Source organism: Aquarana catesbeiana, linkage group LG08 (assembly GCF_042186555.1).
Source record: "Aquarana catesbeiana isolate 2022-GZ linkage group LG08, ASM4218655v1, whole genome shotgun sequence".
In the NCBI taxonomy this organism is placed as follows: domain Eukaryota; kingdom Metazoa; phylum Chordata; class Amphibia; order Anura; family Ranidae; genus Aquarana; species Aquarana catesbeiana.
In genome coordinates this window covers 45,154,098-45,178,793 of record NC_133331.1, presented here as the reverse complement: position 1 = coordinate 45,178,793, position 24,696 = coordinate 45,154,098, and the positions used below count along the sequence as shown (strand labels likewise).

The 24,696-nt window shown below is 43.7% G+C and overlaps 1 protein-coding gene across 2 annotated transcripts; it reads right to left on the bottom strand.

The window, feature by feature from the left end:
• Positions 1-3,084: 3,084 nt before the first annotated feature.
• Positions 3,085-24,696, bottom strand: MCMBP (minichromosome maintenance complex binding protein; the record flags this gene model as incomplete). 2 transcript variants are annotated; one of them, XM_073595773.1, is given in 13 exon segments in its annotated part: positions 3,085-3,370; positions 6,222-6,310; positions 7,699-7,863; positions 9,677-9,810; positions 16,819-16,984; positions 17,099-17,216; positions 17,813-17,936; positions 18,015-18,193; positions 21,992-22,089; positions 23,264-23,400; positions 23,672-23,795; positions 24,050-24,151; positions 24,670-24,696. In XM_073595773.1, coding segments are annotated over 13 exon segments (1,590 nt in total), but the record flags the coding sequence as incomplete, so codon positions are not given.

Below are 24,696 nucleotides of genomic sequence, written 5' to 3'. Positions count from 1 at the left end.
TCGTGTGTCCAAAGGAATCCTGTTTCCCTAACTTTATCTTCACTTCTCCAATCTCCCCCCTGCCATCTTTTTCCCCACTTACCCCTACAAACTCATTCCCTCCCACTGTCCTTTATACTACTATTTGTGTGCTTGGGAAACAAAGAACATCCATTGCCTTTTCCATATACAAATTATCAGTTACAGTAAAACCTTGGATTGCAAGCATAATTCGTTCCAGAAACATGCTTGTAATCCAAAAGCACTCCTATATCAAAGTGAATTTCTCCATAAGAAATAATAGAAACTCAAATGATCTGTTCCACAACCATTTATTCTTAAGTCCTTCAGTTTATAGTCCATATAAAAAGATTAAAGCAATGTGATGGGTTGTGTAACCATAAAATGTCCATACACAATTGGAAACCTCCACAAGGGGATTAGAAGCAAAATCCAGCAGGAGCTACAAAGTATAAAAGAGAAGAGAGGCGCCTCTAAGTGTAGTAATATGGTTACATCATTAAGCAACTCGCATGGTTGATGATTAAAATGGGCACATAGCACAGGCATCCGGGGTAAAGCTGTCCATAGACCATCCTCCGGCTCTCACCGCTGTCAATCTGCAATCGTGACCAGGAAGACCACCCCGATCTGAAAGCCTGGCTTGAACCGCTCGTGGAAGGGATGATGTTAATGGTGGGGAGGACGACGGTTGTCATGGATATGCAATTAGTGGACCTCCAGCTATTGCAAAACTACAAGTCCCCATCATGCCTCTGGGTGTCATGCTTGTGGCTGTCAGAGACTGGCAGAACTACAAGTCCCATGAGGCATAGCAAGTCTCTGACAGCCACAAGCATGACACCCAGAGGCATGATGGGACTTGTAGTTCTGCAACAGCTGGAGGCCCGCTAATTGCATATCCCTGGTCCATGGGGACAGCTTTACCCTGGATGCCTGCATACTTAGATGTACCTCTTAACAACCATGTGAGATGCTAAATGTTGTACCTTCATTAAATGTAACCATATTGCTACACTTAGAGGCGCCTCTCTTCTCTTTTATACACAGCTGTGACAGGACGCTACTCTTATATCAAGTCAAAACTTATCAAAAAAAAATTGTGCTCGTCTTGCAAAACGCTCTCAAAACAAGGTTTTACTGTATATGTATTTTGTGCTCAGGAATGTAATCAGAATTCACATATGTGGTGAGACGCAGCTCCAAGCCAATGCATCAAATGTGGATAGGTCTATGTATGTCCTTCAGTCAGTGTTGCTTTGATAACTCCTGACATGTTTTAACCCATCTACGAGGCGAAACATGTCAGGGGGGCATACCCAGAGCAGCGTTTGCTGCGACCATGCACAGCCATAAAATCTGAAGCACTGGGTCGGTTTTGAGCCTCTGTCTTAGCACCCCATGTATGTCCATGCTTCTGAAATATTGCCTGACGCCTGCTCCCACTTTTCTTCTACCCGTAGAGACACCCGTTATCCTCCAGCTTGAAGTGACGCTCCAAGTCTACCCGTGATCACAGAATTGGCATAATCATATTGATGTTACACTGTGAAATTATCTTATCTTTGTTGATATTCAATGTCAGGAGACTTAAAAAAATCCAACATACCGGTCCGGACAGTAACTCAGGACTGCAGGCGTTACCTGTAACTGTTCGTTAAGCAGGTGATTACTTTGTAAACAATGAATTCCCTTTCCCTGATTTTAGTCTATTTAACTAAACTTTGAAAACTAGCATTACAAGCCAAGGTCAGCGAGAGTTTTAGACAAATGATTGAAGATTCTAGCAATGGAATCTTTAAAACAGCTGCATCCTCCACAGGGAGCTTATCAGGAGTCAACCAGTCACCATAAAGAGAGAGACAGCTGTAAGCAGCAGGTACATTGGAAAGGCCTTGTAAACATGGGACCTAGACAGGTAATGGCAATGGTGAAAGTTAATAGCTGATCCTCAGGAATGAAAACTGTATTACAACAATGCATTAATGAGTGTCTTTAAGCATGGGAGTAACACCAGCAGCCTGAAGCATCATCTGATTTTTAAAGTGTTACTAAGGTCCCTTTCACACTTATACAATTTGTCCCACGATTTTGTACTGCAAAAATCGCATGACAAGTCATTCTCCATGATTTTCAATGTCTACCATTCATATTGGCACCACTTTAAAGTAGTCCCTGCACTACTTTGGTCCAGCTTCCATGCGAGTTGATGTCCATAGACCTCAATGTTAAGTAGCATGCAAATCGTACCTGAATAATATAGACACGATTTCAGTACGACTTTGTAAGCACAAGCTGAGGGTCAAATCATTTGTAAACCCCAACCCTGTAAAGTCGTACAAAGTAATACTGATCCCAAATCGCGCGACTTTGTAGTCGCACAAATGTGAAAGGGGTCTAAAAGGTACATTTAAATTATTAAAATAAACAGTTAATTTAGAGCAGCCCTGAACCTCCTTTTTTAGGGTCCCCTACAGGTGATCTTGGCTCAGTCTGTGTGACCCCATAGCAAGCCGCCTGCTATATGGGCACACAGTGTAAGGCCCCTTTCACACTTGTGCGACTTCTAAGTCGCGCAATTTTATCACGATTTGGGAGCAGAACTACTTTGTACGACTTTGCCACAACTTTGGCATTAACCATTCTCAGCTTGTGATTACAAAGTCCTACTGAAATCGTGTCTATATTATTCAGGTACAATTTGCACGCTACTTGAGGGTTTAACATTGAGGTCTATGGACATCAAGTCACATGGAAGTTTTACCAAAATAGTGCAGGGAGTACTTTAAAGTCGGCACTTAAAGTCGTGCCAATATGAATGGTAGTCATTGAAAATCATGGAGAATGACTTGTCATACGATTTTGCAATACAAAATTGTGGGACAAGTCATATAAGTGTGAAAGGGCACTAAGTCTATTGAATTATACTGGAAGTAAAACAGTTTCCGAGGGGCCTCACAAATTAACCGGCTGTGTTAAATGCTGCTGACAAAATATATTTTTGTATTTTTTTTTTTTTTTATTTTGCCCAGAGGGCCAGGCAAGTCCTGCTGGTATGGCCAAATAGGAGTTCTGAAGAAAAGAAACATTTTAGAAAACTTTTAATATCAAAAAATATCATCTATGAAAAAGCAAGCTGACAAGGACACTTCTGTAAAAGTTTATGGAGAACAGGGCGCCTCCTGGTGGAGAACAGGGCCAGGCCCACCCTTCTTGAAATGTAGCAAAGCAATAAAATGGAAATTAAAGTTCATTGCCACCGAAATGTTTCTGGTCTTGGAGACGACTTTTCCTTTGCGACTCCAGCTGTTTGGCTTTGTGCCACCTCTCCCGGGAAAGAGATTTGTGACCACAACTGAGTGAAAGCAACCTGAAGAGACGAGAAGAAAATCCCATGCATAACACATCACCATACAAAATTGCACTTTTTTTTTTTTTCATAATTTTTAAAAAAGTGAGGGCCAATACCCATAAGGTAGAAACAAGTTTTAAAGTGATGCATTATTAATGCCAGAGGTGTGTGGAAATCTTTTACAAAACACAAAGTGATTGTAAAAAAGGCACAGACTTTTTTCCTCTTTAATCACCTAAGGACCAGGCCTATTTTTTTTTTTTTTTTTACACTTGGTGGTTAAAATCAGGTTTGTTTGCTAGAAAATTACTTAGAACCCCCTAAAACACACTATTGCGCCCACTTGTGGAATGGCAACAAACTGACACTTAAAAATCTCCATAGGCAACGTTTAAAAATTTCTACAGGTTACCAGTTTTGAGTTACAGAGGAGAGGTCTTTTGCTAGAAATATTGCTCTCGCTCTAACAATCGCAGCAATGTGTGGTTTGAACAACTTTAAATATGCGGGCGCAACTTACATGCGTTCATGTGGAGACAGGGCCCTTTAATATAACTCATGATACAATAAAAAAATTTTTTTAAAGTTTTGTTATTTTTACACTGTCCCTTTAAAACAATTTTTTTGGATCACTTTTATTCCCATTAAAAGGGGTGTTTACATTCACTGCAACAGAGAAAAAAAAAAAAAAAAAAAAAAAAAAAAGCACGACAGGACCTCTTTACACTTAAATGTAATTAAAAAAAAATTGTCCCTTTAACCACTTACCTACAGGGCACTTACACACCGCCGACCGCGCCCCCTCCCCCTCCTGCCCAGGCCATTTTTCTGCGCTGTCGCACTTTGAATGACAATTGCGCGATCATGCTACACTGTACCCAAATTAAATTTTTATCATTTTCTTCACACAAATAGAGCTTTCTTCTGAGTGGTAGTGGTATTTAATTACTGCTGTGTTTTTTTTTTGTAAAAAAATTAAAATTTTGAAAAAAATTTTTTTTTTTTACTTTAGTAAATACTTTAGTAAATTTTGTAACTAAGTAACTTTTCTCCTTCACTGATGTGCGCTGCGGGCGTGCGAGAGGGACCGTTCTTGGACACTGTCATATGAGAGCTGCACCGCCCCGCCGTCATTTGACGGTGGGCGGGCAGAAACTGGTTAAGGCCAATGGGCGCAAGTGACGTTTGACGTCGCTTCCGTCATCAAACGACATTGAGTCGAGTGGGAGCCATCATTCCCTCACTCAACTTCCTGCCTCTCAGGGGAAACATCAGTCCACTGCCGATAAAAGTCATCTTGCAGCGAATCCGCCATGGAGACCATTTTTATCCCAAAGCGGACTGCCCGCCGTTTAAGAAAATACCAGAGTTATGGCAGCTATCTGCTGCCATGACTCCAGTATTTAACATCAAAGTACCGACATACGATGGCGGGTGGTCCGGAAGTGGTTAAATCAGTGTTTCTCAACTCCAGTCCTCAAGGCGCCCCAATAGGTCAGGTTTTCAGGCCTTCCATTATTTTGCACAGGTGATTTGATCAGTTTCAATTACCACAGCTGTTTCATCTAAGGGAAATAATGAAAACATGACCTGTTGGGGCGCCTTGAGGACTGGAGTTGAGAAACACTGGGTTAAATAACAAACATTTACCTTTATTTTTTAATTTTCCATGTTATCTGCTAGCAAGGAGAAAGATACAATGTACCTTTCTCCATTCAAGAGCAGAAAACCAAAAAGGGGCAGGCTACAAAGTGTCTGATTGACAGACTATCACAGCGATCGGGTACCTGGGAACCGGGCCTTCCCGGTTCCTTATTAAAGTGTAAACCCACTCTCGTCATTTAGAAAGTACTAAAATAGTGCTGATCTATAAGGATATACATGCCTCCTGCATGTAGCCTTACCTTTCAAACATCTCCCCCTTCTGTATTTGGAGCCAGATTCAGTGGGCGGGTCTGTGATCCAGAGCTAGGTGGGCGGAGTCATAACATCACCAGACTCCCCGCCCACCTCTACACTCCCCTTGGCCAGGCAGCATCGCAAGGACGAACCTAGCGCCAGAGAAGTCAAAAGCGTGTGCACAGAAGAAGCAGAGCGCGTTCTGGGAAGGAGCCGACCAATCGCGTTCTGGGAAGCAGCCGACCGAGCTCATAGCCCCCCATGTCACTCCTGCGCATGTTCACATACACTTAGCACCTGGGGGAGCTGGAGAAGAAAGGAGGGGGATTTGAAGCTGGGAAAGTACACAGAATGTCTCTCTCACGCTCGTGCATGAGATGAGTAAAGGACCTGTCAGTCACAGCACAGTGGGAAGAAACAGCACAGATTTCTCTGTGTGTCGGTTTTTATCTTACTGGAAAAAGAGAAGACGATTGCTCAGAGCTGAATTAACCCTTCGTGGCAAGACTGGGCACAGATGACATCCTCTGCTGTATCGGGTGGGGGGTTTACATCTACTTTAAAATGAGACTCGGGGCCGTCACTGACAGCTCAGTACCCGTGCAGCACAAACATAGTGGAAAAAGACTTTTGTGAGGCTGTATATATGTATACTTGTCAGGAGGGGGTTAAACTTTTCAACAAAGAATTGATAGAAGAATGAAAAGATTTTTCACTTAAATAGTGGACCTTGCAGGCTTCCAGCAGGTGCTGTGTGATGGATCCCGACCCCCCACATCTCTGGATGCAGAATGGGATTATAAATCACATAAAACACTGAAGATTTTTATAGAACGATTCTAAAAGTTATTTCATATTATTTTCATTTCCAGTATCACACATCTTATCTTCTCACATAACAGGAGTTGACTGGATGTGAGATTTCATAAGATCACAACATTTTGGAAGATGAAGCAATGAAGACACTTACCGAGCCACAAGCAGCAATCTGTGCAGGTCGTCGGCACTCATACTTTGTGGATCGTCTTTCCTCATGTCCACAAAATCATCTTCGACAGCCTTAATGAAAAAATAAAAATAATTTATATTATAGAGAGGAACAGATCCAGAAAGTTTATTAAATCAACTGCCAGGGCTGAACATACCCTGGGCCCAAACAGCTCCAACAATAACACATCCTATAAAAATTAAAACTGGGGGGGGGGGAAGCTGTATATTAACAGACCATTATGTGGCTATTGTAATATTTCCACAATCACATCAATGTCAAGCTTACCACACGTGTCTGTCTGATGTGACTTTGTACACACAATTCAAGAAAACCTCCCAGTATACACATATAGATGCTGCCTCTGCTTGCTTGAGTGTTTTCTTGTGGCTCCTGGAGTAACTTACCGGCAACAAGCATGCAGCCAGTGAAATCTGAATTCCTATACTGCATATCTTTATTTTAGGTCCATGATCCCCCTGGGTAGTGAATCCTGAACCAGGAGGACAGCCATGACGCTTACATCTTTCCAGTGTACCCATCATGTCTAGCCCCTGTGAGTTTGAGAACAGCTCCACCCACCTTCTTAAAGTGGTTGTAAACCTTTGTTATTTTTAATTTAACAAAAAACAAACATGTTATGCTTACCTGCTCTGTGCAAATGTTTTGCACAGAGCAGCCCCGATCCTCCCCCGCCAGTGCTCCAAGCCCTTCCTTTTCATCAGGTGGCCCCAGGGAAAGCCAGTTTCCCGGGGGCACCCATGCGAGCTCGCTCCAGAGTCCCGCTCCTGTGTCACTGGATTTGATTGACAGCAGCCGGAGCCAATCTGTCCAATGAGGTGAGAGACAGCGGTGGGAGGTGCTGTGCTCATGAACATCACTGGATCAAGCTCAGGTAAGGAAAAGTGGAAGGGAGGTCTGAGAAAGAGCTGCAGCACAAAAGGTTTTTCACATTAATGCATCAAATGAACTAAGGTGAAAAACCTTAAAGCGCTAGTAAACCACCTAAAAAAAAAAAAATCTCTGCAAGGAATTGTCATAATGTGTTAGTATGCATCGCATACTAGCACATTATAATAGACTTGCCTTAAATCGAAACCCCCCTCCAGTGCCCCGAAGTCACCGCTGAGATGGCCGACATCTTCCCTCGGTCTTCCTTCCGGGTTTGTGGCCTTCGACTACATGTGTGTGGGGGCCAGATGACATCACTCCCACACGTGGGAGCCGCCATTTCAAGCACGGGCTCTGAAGGTCCAGCACTGTAAGCCGGTCCTTCAGAGAGCATGCGCCAATGTCAACTAAACTGGGCTCCTAAAAGTTTAGGAGATATTTACAGTACCTACAGGCAAGTCTTATTATAGGCTTTCCTGTAGGTACAAGTGATGTAACAGAGTTTACTACCACTTTAAGGCTTTAGAAACACTTTAAGAGTCCGTATTCTTGTTTCGCTCTCTCGTACCTTGGTAACATCCTCAGAAATACTGTAGTCCATCAACCGTAGAAGACTTAGGTAGATGCGGAACTTGTTGAGCAAGGATGGCTGGACGGCAGATAGCAAAGCCCCCATATACTGCTCCATATTGGGGGGCACCAGCTGTGGCTTCAAGTGAATCTGACAGTCTGACTGAGAAAAAAAAAAAAAAAAAAAAAAAAAAAAAAAAGAAGCATACTAAACAAAACTGCTACATACAATAAATTAGGAGTCATGAATGGACGTCATAAACCGACAAATCAATCTGGGCTTAGATTAGAGCTAATACAAGATGAAGGGTGTGATGATCTGATTAGACTTCACTGCACAGGACAATGTCCGAGCACCGACTGTACAAGGTAATGACTATTTCCCACAGAGGACAGTAACTTAGCACAGGTTGCACAGGGTGATGTGCTCAGACTATGCAAAACTGTACATTGAAATTGTTGGGGGTGGGGCACAAATTACAGGACGCATATGATAATCAGAAATATAACTGGATCTTTATACTTCCTGTAAAGTCTATTTCTTGCAGTCTGAGTGACACAGAATCTTATAGATTGTTGGGTTATTTTGCTTCCTACAGGAGAATATGGGGACTTCTAGGGTAGTAAATGGCATCCAATAGCTCCATTAACAAAAAGCTCCTTATGGTCAGCACACGCAACCTCATCACAAAGTAAACCTTCAGAGACAGGGTAACACCGGGGCTGTGTCACAGTTTTTGGAAAGCACCTTGTGGTTAAGACCCCTTTCACACTGGAGGTGTTTTTCAGGTGTTTTAGCGCTAAAAATAGCGCCTGTAAAATGCCTCATCTGTAATCCCATAGTGAGCGAGTGCTTTCATACTGGGGCGCTGCGCTGGCAGGACGTGAAAAAAAAAAAAAAAAAAAAAAAAGTCCTGCAAGCAGCATCTCTGAGGCGCTTTAGGAGCGGTGTATACCCTTTGAAATCAATGGGCAGCGGCGTTTTGAACCCTTTATTCAGCCGCTAGCAGGGGGTTAAAGGCCTCTAAAATAAAGGTAAAGGGCCGCTAAAACTAGGCGCTTTACCGCCGATGCCCCCGTGCTGTCAGTGTGAAAGGGCTGTTACAGTGCACGAGCCCAATCCCCAAAGGTTTTATTCCAGACTATGACTGCACTCCTCCAGTCTAGCAGGGTCTAGGTTTCAAAGCTATTGCTGGGAAACTGCCACTCTAGACAACTGTATATAGAGGTCAGCACAACCGCTTATAAAAGAATCTTTAAAAAAAAAAAAAAAAGAAAAAAATTTACATAGTTCGATTTCCAGGATAAACTTGGTGATTGGCTTAAATAGCAAAGCGGTACCCACCAGTGGACTATTTATTGGCAAATTTAAAGGTCTATGTAAAAAAAAAAAAAAAAAAAAAAAAACACACAAAACCCCACCACACCTTGGCATATTCATAGAGCCCAGCAATGTGCTTTACATATGTACGATGGGCTCCACTGGCTTGAGAAATTGAAAAGTCAAAAAAAAAAATGGAAGAGGCTCTCACCATTCACAGAGTTACCTCTGCTGCATCAAGGCCATAAACTACTGTACATGCCACAGCTTGCAGTGTGAGTGGGCTGCAGTATGCAGTAGTGCTGCAAAGTATAATAGGGTATACAGCGATATTCACTCTATTATAAATAAGCCCCCTTGGTCTCCTAATTAGAGTTAGTAATATGGCACAGGAATTGTAATATTTCATTATATGCGGACAAACTGTTGTCTATAGCAAATAAAGAGAAAAAGCTCTATTAGTAGGCGTCTATCAGAAAGTTCCAGCTCCTCCATCTGCTTTCGGATTGGTTGAAGCAGCTATTCAGAGAGGTCAGTCTGCTGAATATCACTAGAATCTACATCCTTATCCATGCTGCCTAGTGAAGAGGTAGCTGCCATGTTACCTACTGTATGTCCATGGCTGAAGAGGGAAATACAATTAGATGAGACTTACTGGAAGCAGCGATCGGCCCTCCGAGGTGACGAGCACATTAATATTACAGGGGAATTCCATCTGGTGGTAACTAAAATCGTAGTCCACTTTCTGCCAGGTGATCACATTACCCAGTGCAGTGACATTGCGGACACCTGCAATGAACAGACAGAACAAATGAAGAGACAAGACAAAAGAAAAAAATGTCAGCAACTGAAAGACATAAACCAGACAGTAAAAACAATATGGAAATCCAAAACAACCGAGACAAATCAGAACAGAGAGAAAAGTAATACTAGGAGGACGACATTCAAGGACAAACAGAATGGCAAAGCACAGTACTACAAGATATGGACATCCAGAAAAATAAGAAACATTAAAAAGCTTACACTGTATGAATAAAATGAAAGATGACAAAAACACCCTCTCTTACACACAAGCCACAGTTACCAAGGGTGTCAGACACTTTGGAAAAGAAAAAAAAAAAAAGCCCTAAAAACCACAATTCAAGTCTGAAAGAAATAAAGAGAAATAAAAGTTCAACAAATCCCACTGGAGGGGGAAATGTGCCAGGTGACAAACAGGCAGAGCTGCAGCGTGCAATGTTCATTTTTAATAAAGCTACATGAAAGACCTGACATCATTGAAGTGCGGCCACTTTCTTGGGTAAATTTAAACAGACCAAAAGTGAAGTTTTAAGAGACGTTCGTTAGTTTACAGCAGTGGTTTCCAACATCAGTCCTCAAGTACCCCCAACAGGCCATGTTTTCGGAATTTCTTAAATAAAATAGCTGTCCAAAATACCAAGCCATTGACTCCGATTTAAGATAAAGGGAAGCCTGCAAACATGGCCTGTTGGGGGTACTTGAGGACTGATGTTGGGAACCACTGGCTGTTTTTTACAGCTTTTTACAAACCGATCACCCAGTTACTGTCCCCAAAACAGTGTCCTGTCACAGTGTCCCCACACAGTAAAGAACTCCTGTCGTACATCTGTCCCAGTGAAATTATCTGCCACACAACACATTTGTCAATATGGCTAAAAAATTATTCAGCAGAGAGAAGGATTTCCATATAGTCCAGAGTATGTCGGACGAGAGTAGCAGGGAACTCTCTCCGTCAGACTAGATAGCGAGTATGAACCAGTAGAAAGGGGCCTTCAAAAACATGATCGGTAGTCAGGAAATGAAAATGTGTAATTTATGCCTTTAGAACGCCTGGCGGTGCTACTTGAATGTTGAGCCCCTCTATGTGGCCAGGCTGTGTAAAACTCTCACACATGTTGTATCGCCATACTTGGGAGTAGCAGAATGTATTTTGGGGCGTTTATTTGTTGCTATGTACATGCTATGTTTTAGAAATATCTTTCTTTTTTTTTTTCCCAATAAACACAGTGTTTTCATTTTCTTTCCACCTACTTGTGGAAAAAAAAAAACAAAAGCACATGTTCAAAAGACTCATAATGCCTCATAGAATATACCTTGCGGTGTTTGCTTTTTATAATGGGGTCGTTCTGGTGCTCCAGGGTCTTCAAAAATGTGATAGGTAGGGATGAGCTGAACCATACATTGTACCCCTACCCATTCACCAAAAAGTGTCAAGTAAAAACAGCAGGAGACACAAAAAAAAAAAAAAAAAAAAAGCTCCGCCTCGATGGGAGGCGTCCCGCCGACTGCCGTCGGCAAGAGCGGGGCCACCCAATGATGTAAACGGATGACCCTGCCCCCCTCTGATGTAACACGGGTGGCTCCGCCCTTGCCTATATAACAGCTGTCAAAGCCGAGAGACGGCAGTCGGCGGGACGCCTCCCATCGAGGCGGAGCTTTTTTTATTTATTTTTTTTTTTTAAATCATTTTCGGGTCAGGGCACCATGATTGAGGATGGATGGACATCGCGGGACACATTTTTTAAAATAAAGGAATTGTCAAAAACTGTCGTTTTGACATTGACACTTTTTTTGGTGAATAGGTAGGGGTACAATGTAGGGCTGCAACTAACGATTATTTTCATAATCGATTAGTTGGTCGATTATTGTTTCGATTAATCGATTAATCGGTTAATAACCTTAAAAAAAAAGTGTGGTGTATAATTTAGTTAGTATGTAAAGTTTTTTAAAAAAAAAACAATGTATTCTTAAATATCTCTATGCAGTGGTAAATATAAACAACCAACTATATGGTTAGGGAGCAAAATATTAAATCCACTCTGAGAATAACAGACAGAAGAGATATACTATATATACACTATTAGAAGAGAAATACAGTTTTTTGGCCAATTTGTTGTTGGGCAGATTAAAAAATACAAATTGCTGCAAAAACAAATTACATGCTTTTCTGCAGCTTCTCCATTGAAGTATATTGAACCAAAAAAGCACCGTTTTGCGTTAAAAAAAAAAAAAAAGTCCCTGACCCTTTCCAAATACGCAGCGGCTGAAAAAAAGTATAGTTGTGAACGTGTCCCATAGAAAACCATGTTAAATGAACTGTAGTGTGTTTCTGCAAAAAGCACCAAAAAACACAAAGATGTAAACCAGGTCTAAAATGTTTAGTAACATAATGGGGTTAAAAAAAACTAAAATGAGCTCTTTATAGTACAAAAAAAGCAAATGATCACTACTGTAAGGGGTTAATTTTTTTAATGTAGAACTTTGAAAGTAATATTTACAGTAGCGATTATTTGCTCTTTTTGTACTATAAAGGGCTAATTTTATTATTTTTAGCCCCATTATGTTACTGGCCGATTAATCGATTATGAAAATAGTAATCGATTAATTTCATAATCGATTAGTTGTCGATTAATCGATTAGTTGTTTCAGCCCTAGTACAATGTACTCCATAGCCATTCACATAGGGGGGAGGGATCTGGGGGCCCTCCCTTGTTAAAAGGAGGAATCCAGATTCCGATAATACCTGGCTGATCCTGCAAGTTTCTACCCACCCCTCTGTAAACAGACCATGTTTCATGATGGCTGCTGAGCCCTGACACCATGGTGCAGTTACATGCCTTTGTCATCCACTCCCTGCTCTCCCCCTCCCTACCGGTCAGCTTGTGACAGTGCCCGCCCCCACCCCTCAAAGGGGCTGTGTCTCAGTGTGTGGGATTTAAAAAAAAAAAAAAAATGCAGATTATACCTCATTTCAGATCGCCGCTCGCGTGACCAGCCGGCTCTCTCGTCTCAACTGACATCAGTGGGGGAATCTCAGTCCCGCCCACTGCAGCTGTCAGACGGGGAAAGGAGAGAGCTGGCCGCTCACGTGAGCACTGATCTGAAATTTTTTTTTTTATTAAGTGTGTGTGTGTATATATGTGTAATATATATATATATATATATATATATATATACACACACACACACACACACACACATATATATACACACACACACACACACACTTAAGTTTGGAGGTTCTAATTAATTTTCTAGCAAAAAAAAATAATTTTTTTTTACTTGTAAACAAGTTGAAAAATAAGCCCGGTCTTAAAGTGGTTAACCCTTAATTTACTCTAATCGGCCTGAAAGGAGTTTGAAAGGCAGAAGGTTTCTTATCTTAATGCATTCTATGCATTAAAATAAAAAGCCTTCTGTGTGCAGCAGCCCCCTCACACCTTACCAGAGGTCCCTCTATGTCCACGAGCAGTCTCAGATTCTCCCTCCTGAATAGCTGAGACACAGCAGTGGCATCATTGGCTGCTGCTACTGTCAAAGTCAGCTATCCAGTCAGGGGAGACAGGGGGCAGGGCCGGATCGGGGCTCAGTGTCTGAATGGACACAGGGAGCAGCAACTCTGCTCGGGTGCCCCCATAGCAAGCTGCTTGCTGTGGGGGCACTGAACAGGAGGGAGGGACCAGGAGCACCAAAGAGGGACCCGAGAAGAGGAGGATCCGGGGCTGTTCTGTGCAAATGCACTGCACAGACGAGGCAAGTATAACATGTTTGTTATTTTTATAGGGGGGGGGGGGGAGAAAGGGAACGGTACTCCTGCGGAAAAAAAAAAAAAATGGCATCGGGGCATCCCTAGCGGGAACTGTGCAGGGTGGCTAATCCACTGGTTGTATGGAGCTGAAAAGACTCAAACTACATGTTGGCATGCACAGAAACTGGCAAAATTAAGTCCACACGGATGAGCGTTTTCCCATAGTGCACATTCTTAAAGTGGTTGTAAACCCTTTTGTGTGACATTTACCTATAGGCAAGCCTAGAATAAGGCTTACTTATAGGTAGTGGAAATATCTCCTAAACGTGCGCTGTTTAGGAGATATTTCACTTGTAGTGCGCCGATGTCGTCATCAGCGCATGCGCTGTGAAGAAACGGACCACCGTGCCGTTTCTTCCCTCAGCGTGAGCCGTGACTGACGTCTCCTGCGCGCATGCGTGGGAGTGACGTCACGCGGCTCCGGCCAGTCACCGGAGTCTGCGGCCCCGGAAGGAAGAAGGGCGAAGATGGACGCGGCCTGTACAGGGGACAGCGCGGGCTTCGTTTGCAGGTAAGTGTCATATAATGGGCTAGTATGCGATGCATACTAGCCCATTATGCTTTTAATTTGCAGGCCTTGCGTGGAGCAAAAGAAGTAAAACCCATCGGGGTTTACTTCCTCTTTAATACTACTACTGCAGCGTAGCGCTCCATATGTAAGAAAATAACCAAAACAATGCCAATGCACCGCAAACATTAAACAGAACAAAAATGCCACCTGCTCTACCTAGCCCAGAGGCATTCACCAGCGCATATTGCAGAGCCAGCAGGCTTCAATCCTCACCCATGAAAGCGGCTGTGCCCTGCAGGGCCTTCAGGGACTCTACTACCCCCCAGACAGGGGATCACACTGCCCTGGACCTGTAGAACACCCTGCCGAGATTACCTTGTACATTGCAACCTGGAGATCAATGCCCACAGAATTCAGTGCCGACTGGCAGCAATCCAGGTCATCACCACTCTTGCATGCAGGGTATGGGTACAGTCTCCTCTTGGCCTGCTGGCCGTAGGGACACATTCAGATGAAGCCCTCATTAGGAACAGGCCAGAAATTAAAGGAACTAGCCCACAAAGACAGACATCGCTAGGCACAGCCATCAGCTAAGGACACTAAGCTGAGCTGAGCTGGAAGGAGTTATGTCTGGGCAGGGATGCCAGCCTTTGTGTTTTGGCAAGTGCAGATTCACCTTAAAGTGGGGTTCCACCCAAAAAACAAAAATACCTGGAAAAAAATCTAAAAAAAAAAAAAAAAATTTGGATATTTTTTTTTTTCCACTTACCTCTAAATGCCTGTTGCTAGGTGGTCCCTCGTAGTCTGCCTGTTCCTTTGCCTGGGCTGGTGACATCACTTCCCCCCAGGCACAGGAAGGGCTCGCTCTGCTCCCTCCCGTCAATCATCTGGGACCCATTACAGGTCCCAGGTGATTGAGCGGCCAATCACGGCACGCGGCGCCGCTCGCGCATGCGTAGTGGGTGCCAGGCTGTGAAGCCACAGCCCGGCGCCCACAGTTGAAATGCCGGCGCCGACGAGCAGAAGGGGGGGGGGGGGTTGGGGACGAGCGGGGCCTCGATCCCCCGCATTGCTGGACCCAGGGACAGGTGAGTGTCCAATTAAAAGTCAGCAGCTGCAGTATTTGTAGCTGCTGACTTTTAATTTTTTTTTTTTTTTTTTGACGGCCCCCTGGGTGGAACTCCTCTTTAAAGTGTTTGTAACAAAAAAAAAAAAAAAAAAAAAGGGACCCTCTTCTCTGAAAGCAGGTTACACTGAGCAGTGCTTGTGCTGTGTAATTTGGCCCCCGTGTATAAACTAAAAAACCTGGCTGATCCTGCCTGGCTATGCCCTCCCGCCTGTAAACTGACCACGGTTTATCATGGCTACTGAGGCCTGATACTGTGGTCAGTTTACATGCCTTCATCATCCGCAGTTCTCCTCTCTGCTCTCCCCCATCCCCTTCCTGCTTGTCAGCCCCATCCACTGCCCAGCCCTCCCCTCCTGCTGCTATAAACGCAATAACATTTTTTTAATTATTATACCTCACAGAACACAGAGGACTTCATATTCTTGACAACTTAAAGTGGTTAAGCCACTCAATGACATTGCTATAATCCCCTCTGTTATATTAAATAATGTCCCCAGCGCCCTTTTTTTTTTAAATGCCGCTGCGTACCTCATGCTTACGTGACCGGCCGCCTCTTTCCTCCTCCTGACTGACTTCAGCGGGGGATCAAGAGAGGAGAGGCAGCCAGTCATGTGAGCGCCGGTCGGCACTATAAAAAATGAGGTACAGTGTGGCATTTAAAAAAAACAAAAACACACATACACTGGGGACATTAATATAGCAGAGGGGATTTAAGCAATGTCATTGAGTGGCTTATAACCACTTTAAGTTGTCAAGAATATGAAGTCCTCTGTGTGGCATAATAAGAAAAAAAATAAAGCCATGGCATTCTTTGCTCAAAAAATGTAGAGCGATTACCATTTTGCCTCCTGCCTGCATAGGTCATAAAAACAATGCTGGGATGACAGATATAAGGTAGATGCAAGTAATGCCAATGAGGGGGATCTATGGCTACATTAAAGTAGAACTTATAGGCAAAACTATTTTTTACATTTTGGATGGAGTAAGGGAAGATTCTTACCCCTGGTAAGGTTTACTTTTGCCCCCTCTCCCATCGCTCTTGCCAATCCTCCCAATAGGGAGATTTCCCTTCACTTCCTGCCCCATAGCCAAAATAGGAAGTGAGAAAAAAACCCTGAAAAATAAGGGGATCTCCTGGGGACCCCCAGGTCATCAGAACTAGTGCACCCCCCAAATCGGAAGATCCCCCCACTATTACTTTTTTGGGGACAACCCAAAATTTGTTTTATTTTTTTACTTTCAATGTTAATGGTAAAGACAAATCGAGAGGGTGCACAGACAGCAATAAAAGCCGACAGGTGTTCTAATCCCTCTCTACTCTAAAACGAAAAAATAAAAGTTTTGCTTTTAGTTATACTTTAGAAACAAAATAAATACCCCTAAGGTGGACTTTTAAGGCACTTACATATTTTTTCTCATACTCTTTAAATATGCCTTAAAAGTCCACCTTAGGGGTATTTGTTTCTAACAATTTTTGGATGTGGCACTATTGAGGTTATTATTAGATTCCATTTCTTTAGTTATACTTTAGTCCTACACTACACTGACCTGTGGTGTCCAGCTGACCCTGCTCCAGCAATGTTTCATCCACCAATAGCGATGTGTGAGATGAGAGCTGGAGGATGCCACTTAGCAGACGATTGGCATTGTAATCCTTCTGGGGAATAAAGCGTAAGCGGTTCATGTTTTCAATGGTCATCCGGAGGTAATAGGACTGGAAAAAAAAAAAAGAAAAAAAAAAAAAAGGTGGTTAAGAAAACCATGCATTTCTGTAGGCAGCTGACATGTATCACATCTGTGTATCTAGAATAGAAAACCACCATCTTACTGTAGGCACCAGCTGCTGCACCACGCGATTCAAATGTTGTGTGAAGGTGCCATTCCGCGGGCAGCCACTAAGATTCAGAGTGAATTTCCCCAGCGGCAGCACATCCCTTCGAGCGTACCTGACAAAGGAATTACAGTATGATCAGGTGTCTCCAACACTGGATATTCCAGCGCAAGGTCAGAGATGTCAGGACTGTGCATGAAGTAAGTCAAATATTCGTAAAAAAAAAAAAAAAAAAAAAAAATTCATATATGCCCACATGGTGAGGGCAAAATAAAAATACGGTCACACTGTGCCGACATTGACAATACAACGCACTATTTCAACACACACGTTTCTGTAGAGATGGTTGTGTATGCAAGTGACCAAGTGGGTGCTGAAGCGAGAAAAGAAAGAAAGAAAGAAAGAAAGAAAGAAAGAAAGAAAGAAAGAAAGAAAGAAAGAAAGAAAGAAAGAAAGAAAGAAAGAAAGAAAGAAAGAAGTCACTAGCACAACAAGATCTCCAAAATTGATCCAAAGCTTTATTCAGCGAACACATTGTTACAGCAAATTGCAACATTTCGGAGCCACATGCCTGATGAAAGGGTCTTGCGTGGCTCGAAAACATTGCGATATGATCACTGAATAAAGCTGTGGACCCATTTTGGAGGAGATCTTGGTGGGCTGGTGACAGCTCTCTCTGACATGGACAACCCATACAAATAAAATACTCACACAGTGGAGATGAGGTGGAAGATGAGATACTCAGCAGCCAGGCCGTCCCCCAGCAGAGCATGCGTCAAAAAGCCTAAAAGCTCTGACCGCACAGAGGACAACTCTGCCATGAAGCTGGCCAGACCTGTGAGGGACAGAGATGACAATGAAGGACGGTGGAGTGACATGAATGGCGTGATCCCACAACAGAAGGAAGACTCACATTGTTTACTTTCATCAGTCTCGCAGACAGTGCTTGGCATTAGCGGGTTAATGTGATGCAGCTTCTGCACAATGATGGCGTGGATCCGCGGCACAAGAGAAGTTGGTGGACTGTGTACTCGCTGTTCCTCCAAAGTGTCCATACTCTCCGCAGGGTCCAAACATGCAGCGAGAGAATCCCTGCCAATATAATGTAGTCACATTCACTGCCTGGCAGTCTCCACAGGATGGCACTGCTTGGCTCAGAGGTGAGCTGTCAGTACAACATTAGACCTCCTAGACCTATGCCATGGGATAACTCAGAGACAGGCTGACATTACACTGCTAGACCTTCTCATTTCATTGGACAATTCAGGAACTGACTGACATTAACAGCAGACCTTCTCAGTCAATTTGATAACTCAGGGCAAACTGACCCAGGGCTGAGCAGGGAATCCTTGACAACCCAAGGATGGGCTGACATTACAATACTAGACCTCGTCAGCCCATGGCAAAATCCAGGCACAAGCTGAAAATTAGGGACGCATCAATAACAAGCATTTGCGCAAGTATCAGTACTTGCGCAAATGCTCCCGATACCAAAACCAATACTCCGCTGTGTAATTTGCGTCAATACAAAATGAATGACCGCAAATCGCATGCAATTTGAACAGGAATATGATGCGATTCTTTTCCAAATTGCATGCGATTTCCTCCCACTGCTCGTGTGTGTATAGAAAGTGAAAGCGCCATCTAGTGGGCAGTTTGTTAAAAATGTTAGAACGCTCAGCACATATCTGGCAGAATGCAAAACCTGCATAGGTGTCCCGGTCCGGCTGATAGAAAATCTCGGTTGCTCACAGGGCTGGAGGATATGTAGAAGCGGGTCTGCCTCCAAGCTGACATCACTTCCGCCCTATATCATGGGGTTCCGGAACTTCTCCAGCAGTTGCTATCATCGGCGGGACCAGGGCACCTATGTAGATTTGCATTTGCCCAGATATGCACCGTGAGTTCTAACATTTTTAATAAACTGCCCACTAGGTGGCGTTTTCCCCCTTTCTATACACACACACGAACAGTGGGGGGAAAATCGCATGCAATACAGACAGGAATCAAACAGCATTCCTATTCAAATTGCATGCGATTCTTTGCAGTGTGATTTGCACCTTTTTTTGTATTGGCGCAAATCGCACTGCAAAGTAGCTGTTGGAATTCACCATGATTTAATATCATACTTATGGTATTTAATTCCCTGGCTGATAGAGACAGATGGCCCCAAGGTGGAATGTAACCAGTTACACATCAAAGCTTTGTATAATATCAGAACATCAAGGGCTTGGCTCAAGCCCACCTGGTGTGATTACAAGCTTCAAAGAGAGCCACCGCTGCCAAGATGACTGATGGGTTGAGCTACAGAAGATCAAAGACCAAGATGTCTATGAAGATTTGACCCAGGTCGGAAAGTGGAGATTCATGGACAAATTCTGCCCCCTAGTGGACAATACAGCATGCTTCCTGGAGAATGGACAGATATTAGAAGGACTACCTCTTGGCAATATCTATTGGACAGGAGGCAAGTGGGGGTGGTTACGAGTGGGAGTGATTGAGTAAAAAGGGCACACAGAAGAGTAATGGTCCCTTTTTTCCTTTGGATCCTGGCTTGGGCCTAAACCTCATAGCGATGGCTGGCTCTTGATCATCTGAGCACAGCTGGAAGAAATAAGTCTTGCGGAGAGCCTTGTGATAAATATCTTTGATATTCTGATATGATGTATTTTGTTGATATATATTTGTAATATCTATTTAGTATTTTAGTATTTTGTGCCATTTCCCAAGAAGATAGGAATACGCTAAGACTTTGTTATTAAGCCGTGCGCTTGGTTTCATAGCTAACCTTGTATTATTGTGATATCAATAGTAACATGTGGTCAGAGTCTTAATAGACTAGCTAACTAGGGGAATAGACGAGTTAATACATCGGTACAATAATATTTATTGTGCCAATTAGTTCAGTATCAGTACTCGGCGATTATAAAAAAAAAACGTTATCTGTGCAAACCTACTGAAAATACTAGGCAACCCAGGTACAAGCTGAAAATACTAGAGCCCGAGAGCTAGTTCTAGCCAGCTTAAGTGATAAAAGCACATAATATAAATGCCCATTAATATCGAAAATGAACAACATTGGAGATCGTTGATCCGATTACCTTAGAGCAGGCATGTCCAAAGTCCGGCCCGCGGGCCAATCGCGGCCCGCGGTCCGGTTTCGGACGGCCCGCCTGGTAATTTTGACATATATATCTTTTGTGGCCCCCAACGAATCCCCGAGCGCCGGGGGCCATAAAAGATAGATATGCTGGCTGCCTTGGAGGGGGCGGGACAAGCGCCGTACAGGATACAGGAGAATTTCCTGTTTACACGGCGTCCTGTGTAAAAGGAAGTCCCGTCTCCTGCGCTGCCATTGGACAATTGTTTTGTCCATCATAGGAGGCGGGACTTTCAATTAAAGAGGCCGCCGTGTAAACAGGAATTTCTCCTGTATATCTGTTGGCGCTCGTCCCGCCCCCTCCCTGTCTCCTCCAAGGCTGCAGATGGACATGAATCAGGCTGCACTGACAGCAATGGTGAGTCTGCATTCATGTCAATGTGGTGGGGGCTGCCGTATTTATGTGAATGTGGTGGGGGCTGCATTCATGTGAATGTGGTGGGGGCTGCATTCATGTCAATGTGGGGGCTGCATTCATGTGAATGTGGTGGGGGCTGCATTCATGTGAATGTGGTGGGGGCTGCATTCATGTGAATGTGGTGGGGGCTGCATTCATGTCAATACGGTGGGGGCTGCATTCATGTCAATACGGTGGGGGCTGCATTCATGTCAATGTGGTGGGGGCTGCATTCATGTCAATACGGTGGGGGCTGCATTCATGTCAATACGGTGGGGGCTGCATTCATGTCAATACGGTGGGGGCTGCATTCATGTCAATACGGTGGGGGCTGCATTCATGTCAATACGGTGGGGGCTGCATTCATGTGAATGTGGTGGGGGCTGCATTCATGTGAATGTGGTGGGGGCTGCATTCATGTCAATACGGTGGGGGCTGCATTCATGTCAATACGGTGGGGGCTGCATTCATGTCAATACGGTGGGGGCTGCATTCATGTTAATGTGGTGGGGGCTGCATTCATGTTAATGTGGTGGGGGCTGCATTCATGTCAATACGGTGGGGGCTGCATTCATGTTAATGTGGTGGGGGCTGCATTCATGTTAATGTGGTGGGGGCTGCATTCATGTCAATACGGTGGGGGCTGCATTCATGTCAATACAGTGGGGGCCACATTCATGGCAATGGAGTGGGGGCCGCAGATGGGCACTGATTAGGCTGCATTGATGGGCACTGACCCTTATTTTGCTTCACAGTTCTTTATTTAAAATTTAAGATTTTTTTTCCTGAAACTTCATTTTTAAAGTGAAGGTGCGTGTTATAAGCAGATTAAATCCGGTATATCCAAATAACACGCCCAAGCTCATCTATTCACCACACACAGCACAAAGGCAAGAGAATTCTTGTTGGGCCGTGTATTAGTGCTCGGATGGACACACTTAGACCAAATTTTAATGGTTTAAGAATGTCAGGCAAAATGGTCGGCCCTCAAGCATGTTCTATTCATCAAATCTGGCCCTCTTGGAAAAAAGATTGGACACCCCTGCCTTAGAGGATCAGAAAGAAATATTTTTTCCCTGTTGGAGTAAATTGGACCATACTCTATCGTGGGCTTTTTTCAGGCATCCTCTTGATCAGTTTTTGGTTACGGGTTCTTCACATACAGGTTTTCAATATACTTATTTTTTTGAATAGACATTTGTTGTTTGAACTGGATAGTCCTTTTGGGACTATTCAGTTCAACTTGGAAGCTATGTAACATAACTGGAATGATAACTCCTTGATGTGCCAATGGGAAATAACTCACATGACAGGAGGCCAGTCCTGTTCTTACCTGTCCTCGTTTATGAAACTTAGGGATGGCTCCACCAACAACATCCCATACACCTCCAGAACATCATTCACTTTGAAATTGTCCCAGTTCTCATACACCTGTAAGAGAAAAAAAAATGTTGTATTTTAAGACAAATGCTTCCTGCACTGATGATGCATACAGACCAGTAAGGCATCTATTGATCCCCTCAGGCCCAGAAATTTGTAAGATCACCAATCTGTTCTGCTTCACCATAGACAGCCATTGTCTGGTCTACCACCACGGTGACCTCCTGAGGGTTTGCCCAGTGTGGACCCTACTGGTGGAAAAATAACCCCCCAATTTATCACTCAGCTATAAATTGCTGGGATGTAATTTAGATCTCATTGTATGTTCTGCATGGTGGTGATCCAGCAGCGGTAGACACAGGCAATATGCCTGTCGCACCAATACAGATTTGCTGCAGTAGCCAATGGAAAGGAGCCTGACTAACCCTTTGTCACGGAACGTCCCACACTCCGCTTGAGTGCTTCCATCAGTATACCACTTCCTTGTAGTCTGGATACAGATATCAGATATTCCAACCTCTCTGAGCACAAAACAAGGCGACACTTGCTTGTTGCTAACATGGACTGACTTTATTTGAAATCTCACACAAATATATACACACAGCAGAATGACTAAAACCTAACCTAATTAACATGAGCTAATTAACTAATCCTTTATACAGCCTAGGTGACTGAGACATGACCTTTTGCCCAGACTGAGTTAATTATCATAAGTACAACCACAGGACATTTTCTCACAATAGCAGCAGCTCCAATAGGAGTCATCCCGTCTCCTACATTGTATAGAGGACAATGTGATCAGCTCATTCAATTAACAAACACAGGGTTAATTAGAACAAATAACAATGTGTGGAATACCCTTAGAACCTGTGGTGAGCCAGACTAAACTCATTTACATTAAACACATTATAGCAGAGAACAAGACAGGTAGTTGGAGTTGATGACACCAGCACCTCCTCACAGTATGTGTCCCAACAGTATGAATCAAACAACATACAATATATACATATATAGACACGACTGAGTCCGATTAGTACAGTTCAGATTGGATTTCTAATTCACTTCACAAAGAGTATTGTTCCCTTGAAAATCCAGGGCCCATAATCAAAAGGCTTGCATTTAGTCCTCTCCAACAGCCTCTGTCCCGGCTAGGTCTGTCACACCCTTCCCCCACTCAATGGGTCTTGGTTGACATTTCGCTGCCCCTAGTGTCTGTCACATTTACCTTTACTAGACATGCTGGTCCTTTCTCCTCAGGGAGTGGGAAATTGAGGTCCAGAGGAGCGCTGTTGGCTGGGGCTTCCTTTGGCTTCTTCTGTGACTCCAGCTCCTGCCTTTTCGGAACATTTGCCTCACTCACATCTGAAGTGAAAAAACACACAAGGCCAGATCAGGATGGAAAATTCAACCTCATTCTCCAGAGTATTACATAACAGAACCTTATAGAGTCATCAATGACCAACCATCAAACAAATGAAATGAAATTTTTCCCAGAAGGAGACAAGTCTGGAGCAGCCACACACTGCATATAGTCAAATGGCATATGTAAAGTCTAGTTGGGGGAACTCAAGTCAAAGGAAGGTCGGTGTTGGTCAGAGGGAGACTGCTGTAGGAGCGACAATGGAGACATTACCTGTGTTCTGTTCAGTGGGGGTAGAGGAGTGTTCATCATCATCCTCATCGTAACTACGTTTTTGGCGGTTGGGGACGTAGGAGGTGGAGGGGGTAACTTTGGCCTGGCTGGAGCTGCTGTAGATGTGAACTTGATAAGGAAAGTTAAAACACATCTGTAAAATCTCTAGGCAGACACCTCACCGGCGTCATTCATCATTTAATAAAAAGGTGTGTAATAATTCAGCCAAAGAACACCAATAATGCAGACATAGGATTAATTCCTTGTGTTATACACTTCTGGGTATGCACAATGACCACTGATATAAGGCATAAGCTTCAGGGGGAATAGTTGGCATCTCTGATAGACTGAGGGCAATTGAGGACTTGCAAAGGATATCTCTTTTACCCAGGCGGACTCTCCTGGAACTGGCACGCAGTAGAAGGTCTGGCGCTCTGCAGTGACTGTCCTGGAGGAGTTTAGATCCACCTCCTGCTGTGGCTGCAACACAATGACAATAGCTAATAAAGGACAAAGAACTCTTCTAAAAATCACATAAACAGAGTTGCAACAGTCCTTAAAGATCATTCCCACAGTCACCTAGTTAGGTCAGCAGTCCTCACATACAATTCCCAGGGTCACCTAGATGTACTGCCAGTCCACACACACACAATTCCTGGGGTCACTTTTGGCTCCTTGAAACATGTAAGCCTGTTGGATAAAGATGCTATCTGCAAGGAGAGTGTACAGTTGATCAGATGGCCTAATCTTTGGTTGCCTGTGATGAGCTTATAACACTTTGTGCGTACACATAGACTTTGCTTTTTATTAATAGTTTAAAAAGGTAATGCGCTAGGCTGGTGCCCCCTCGTTCTTGCCTTTCTAAGTCTCTTGATACAAATCCCATGGTTACCCTAGATGTACTGCCAGTCCTCTCATACAATTCCCAGGGTCACCTACACACACACACACACATATATATATTTCCTGGATTCACGATTCTCCTCTCCCAAACTCACCTTACAATCTGCCACATCCCGGTATTT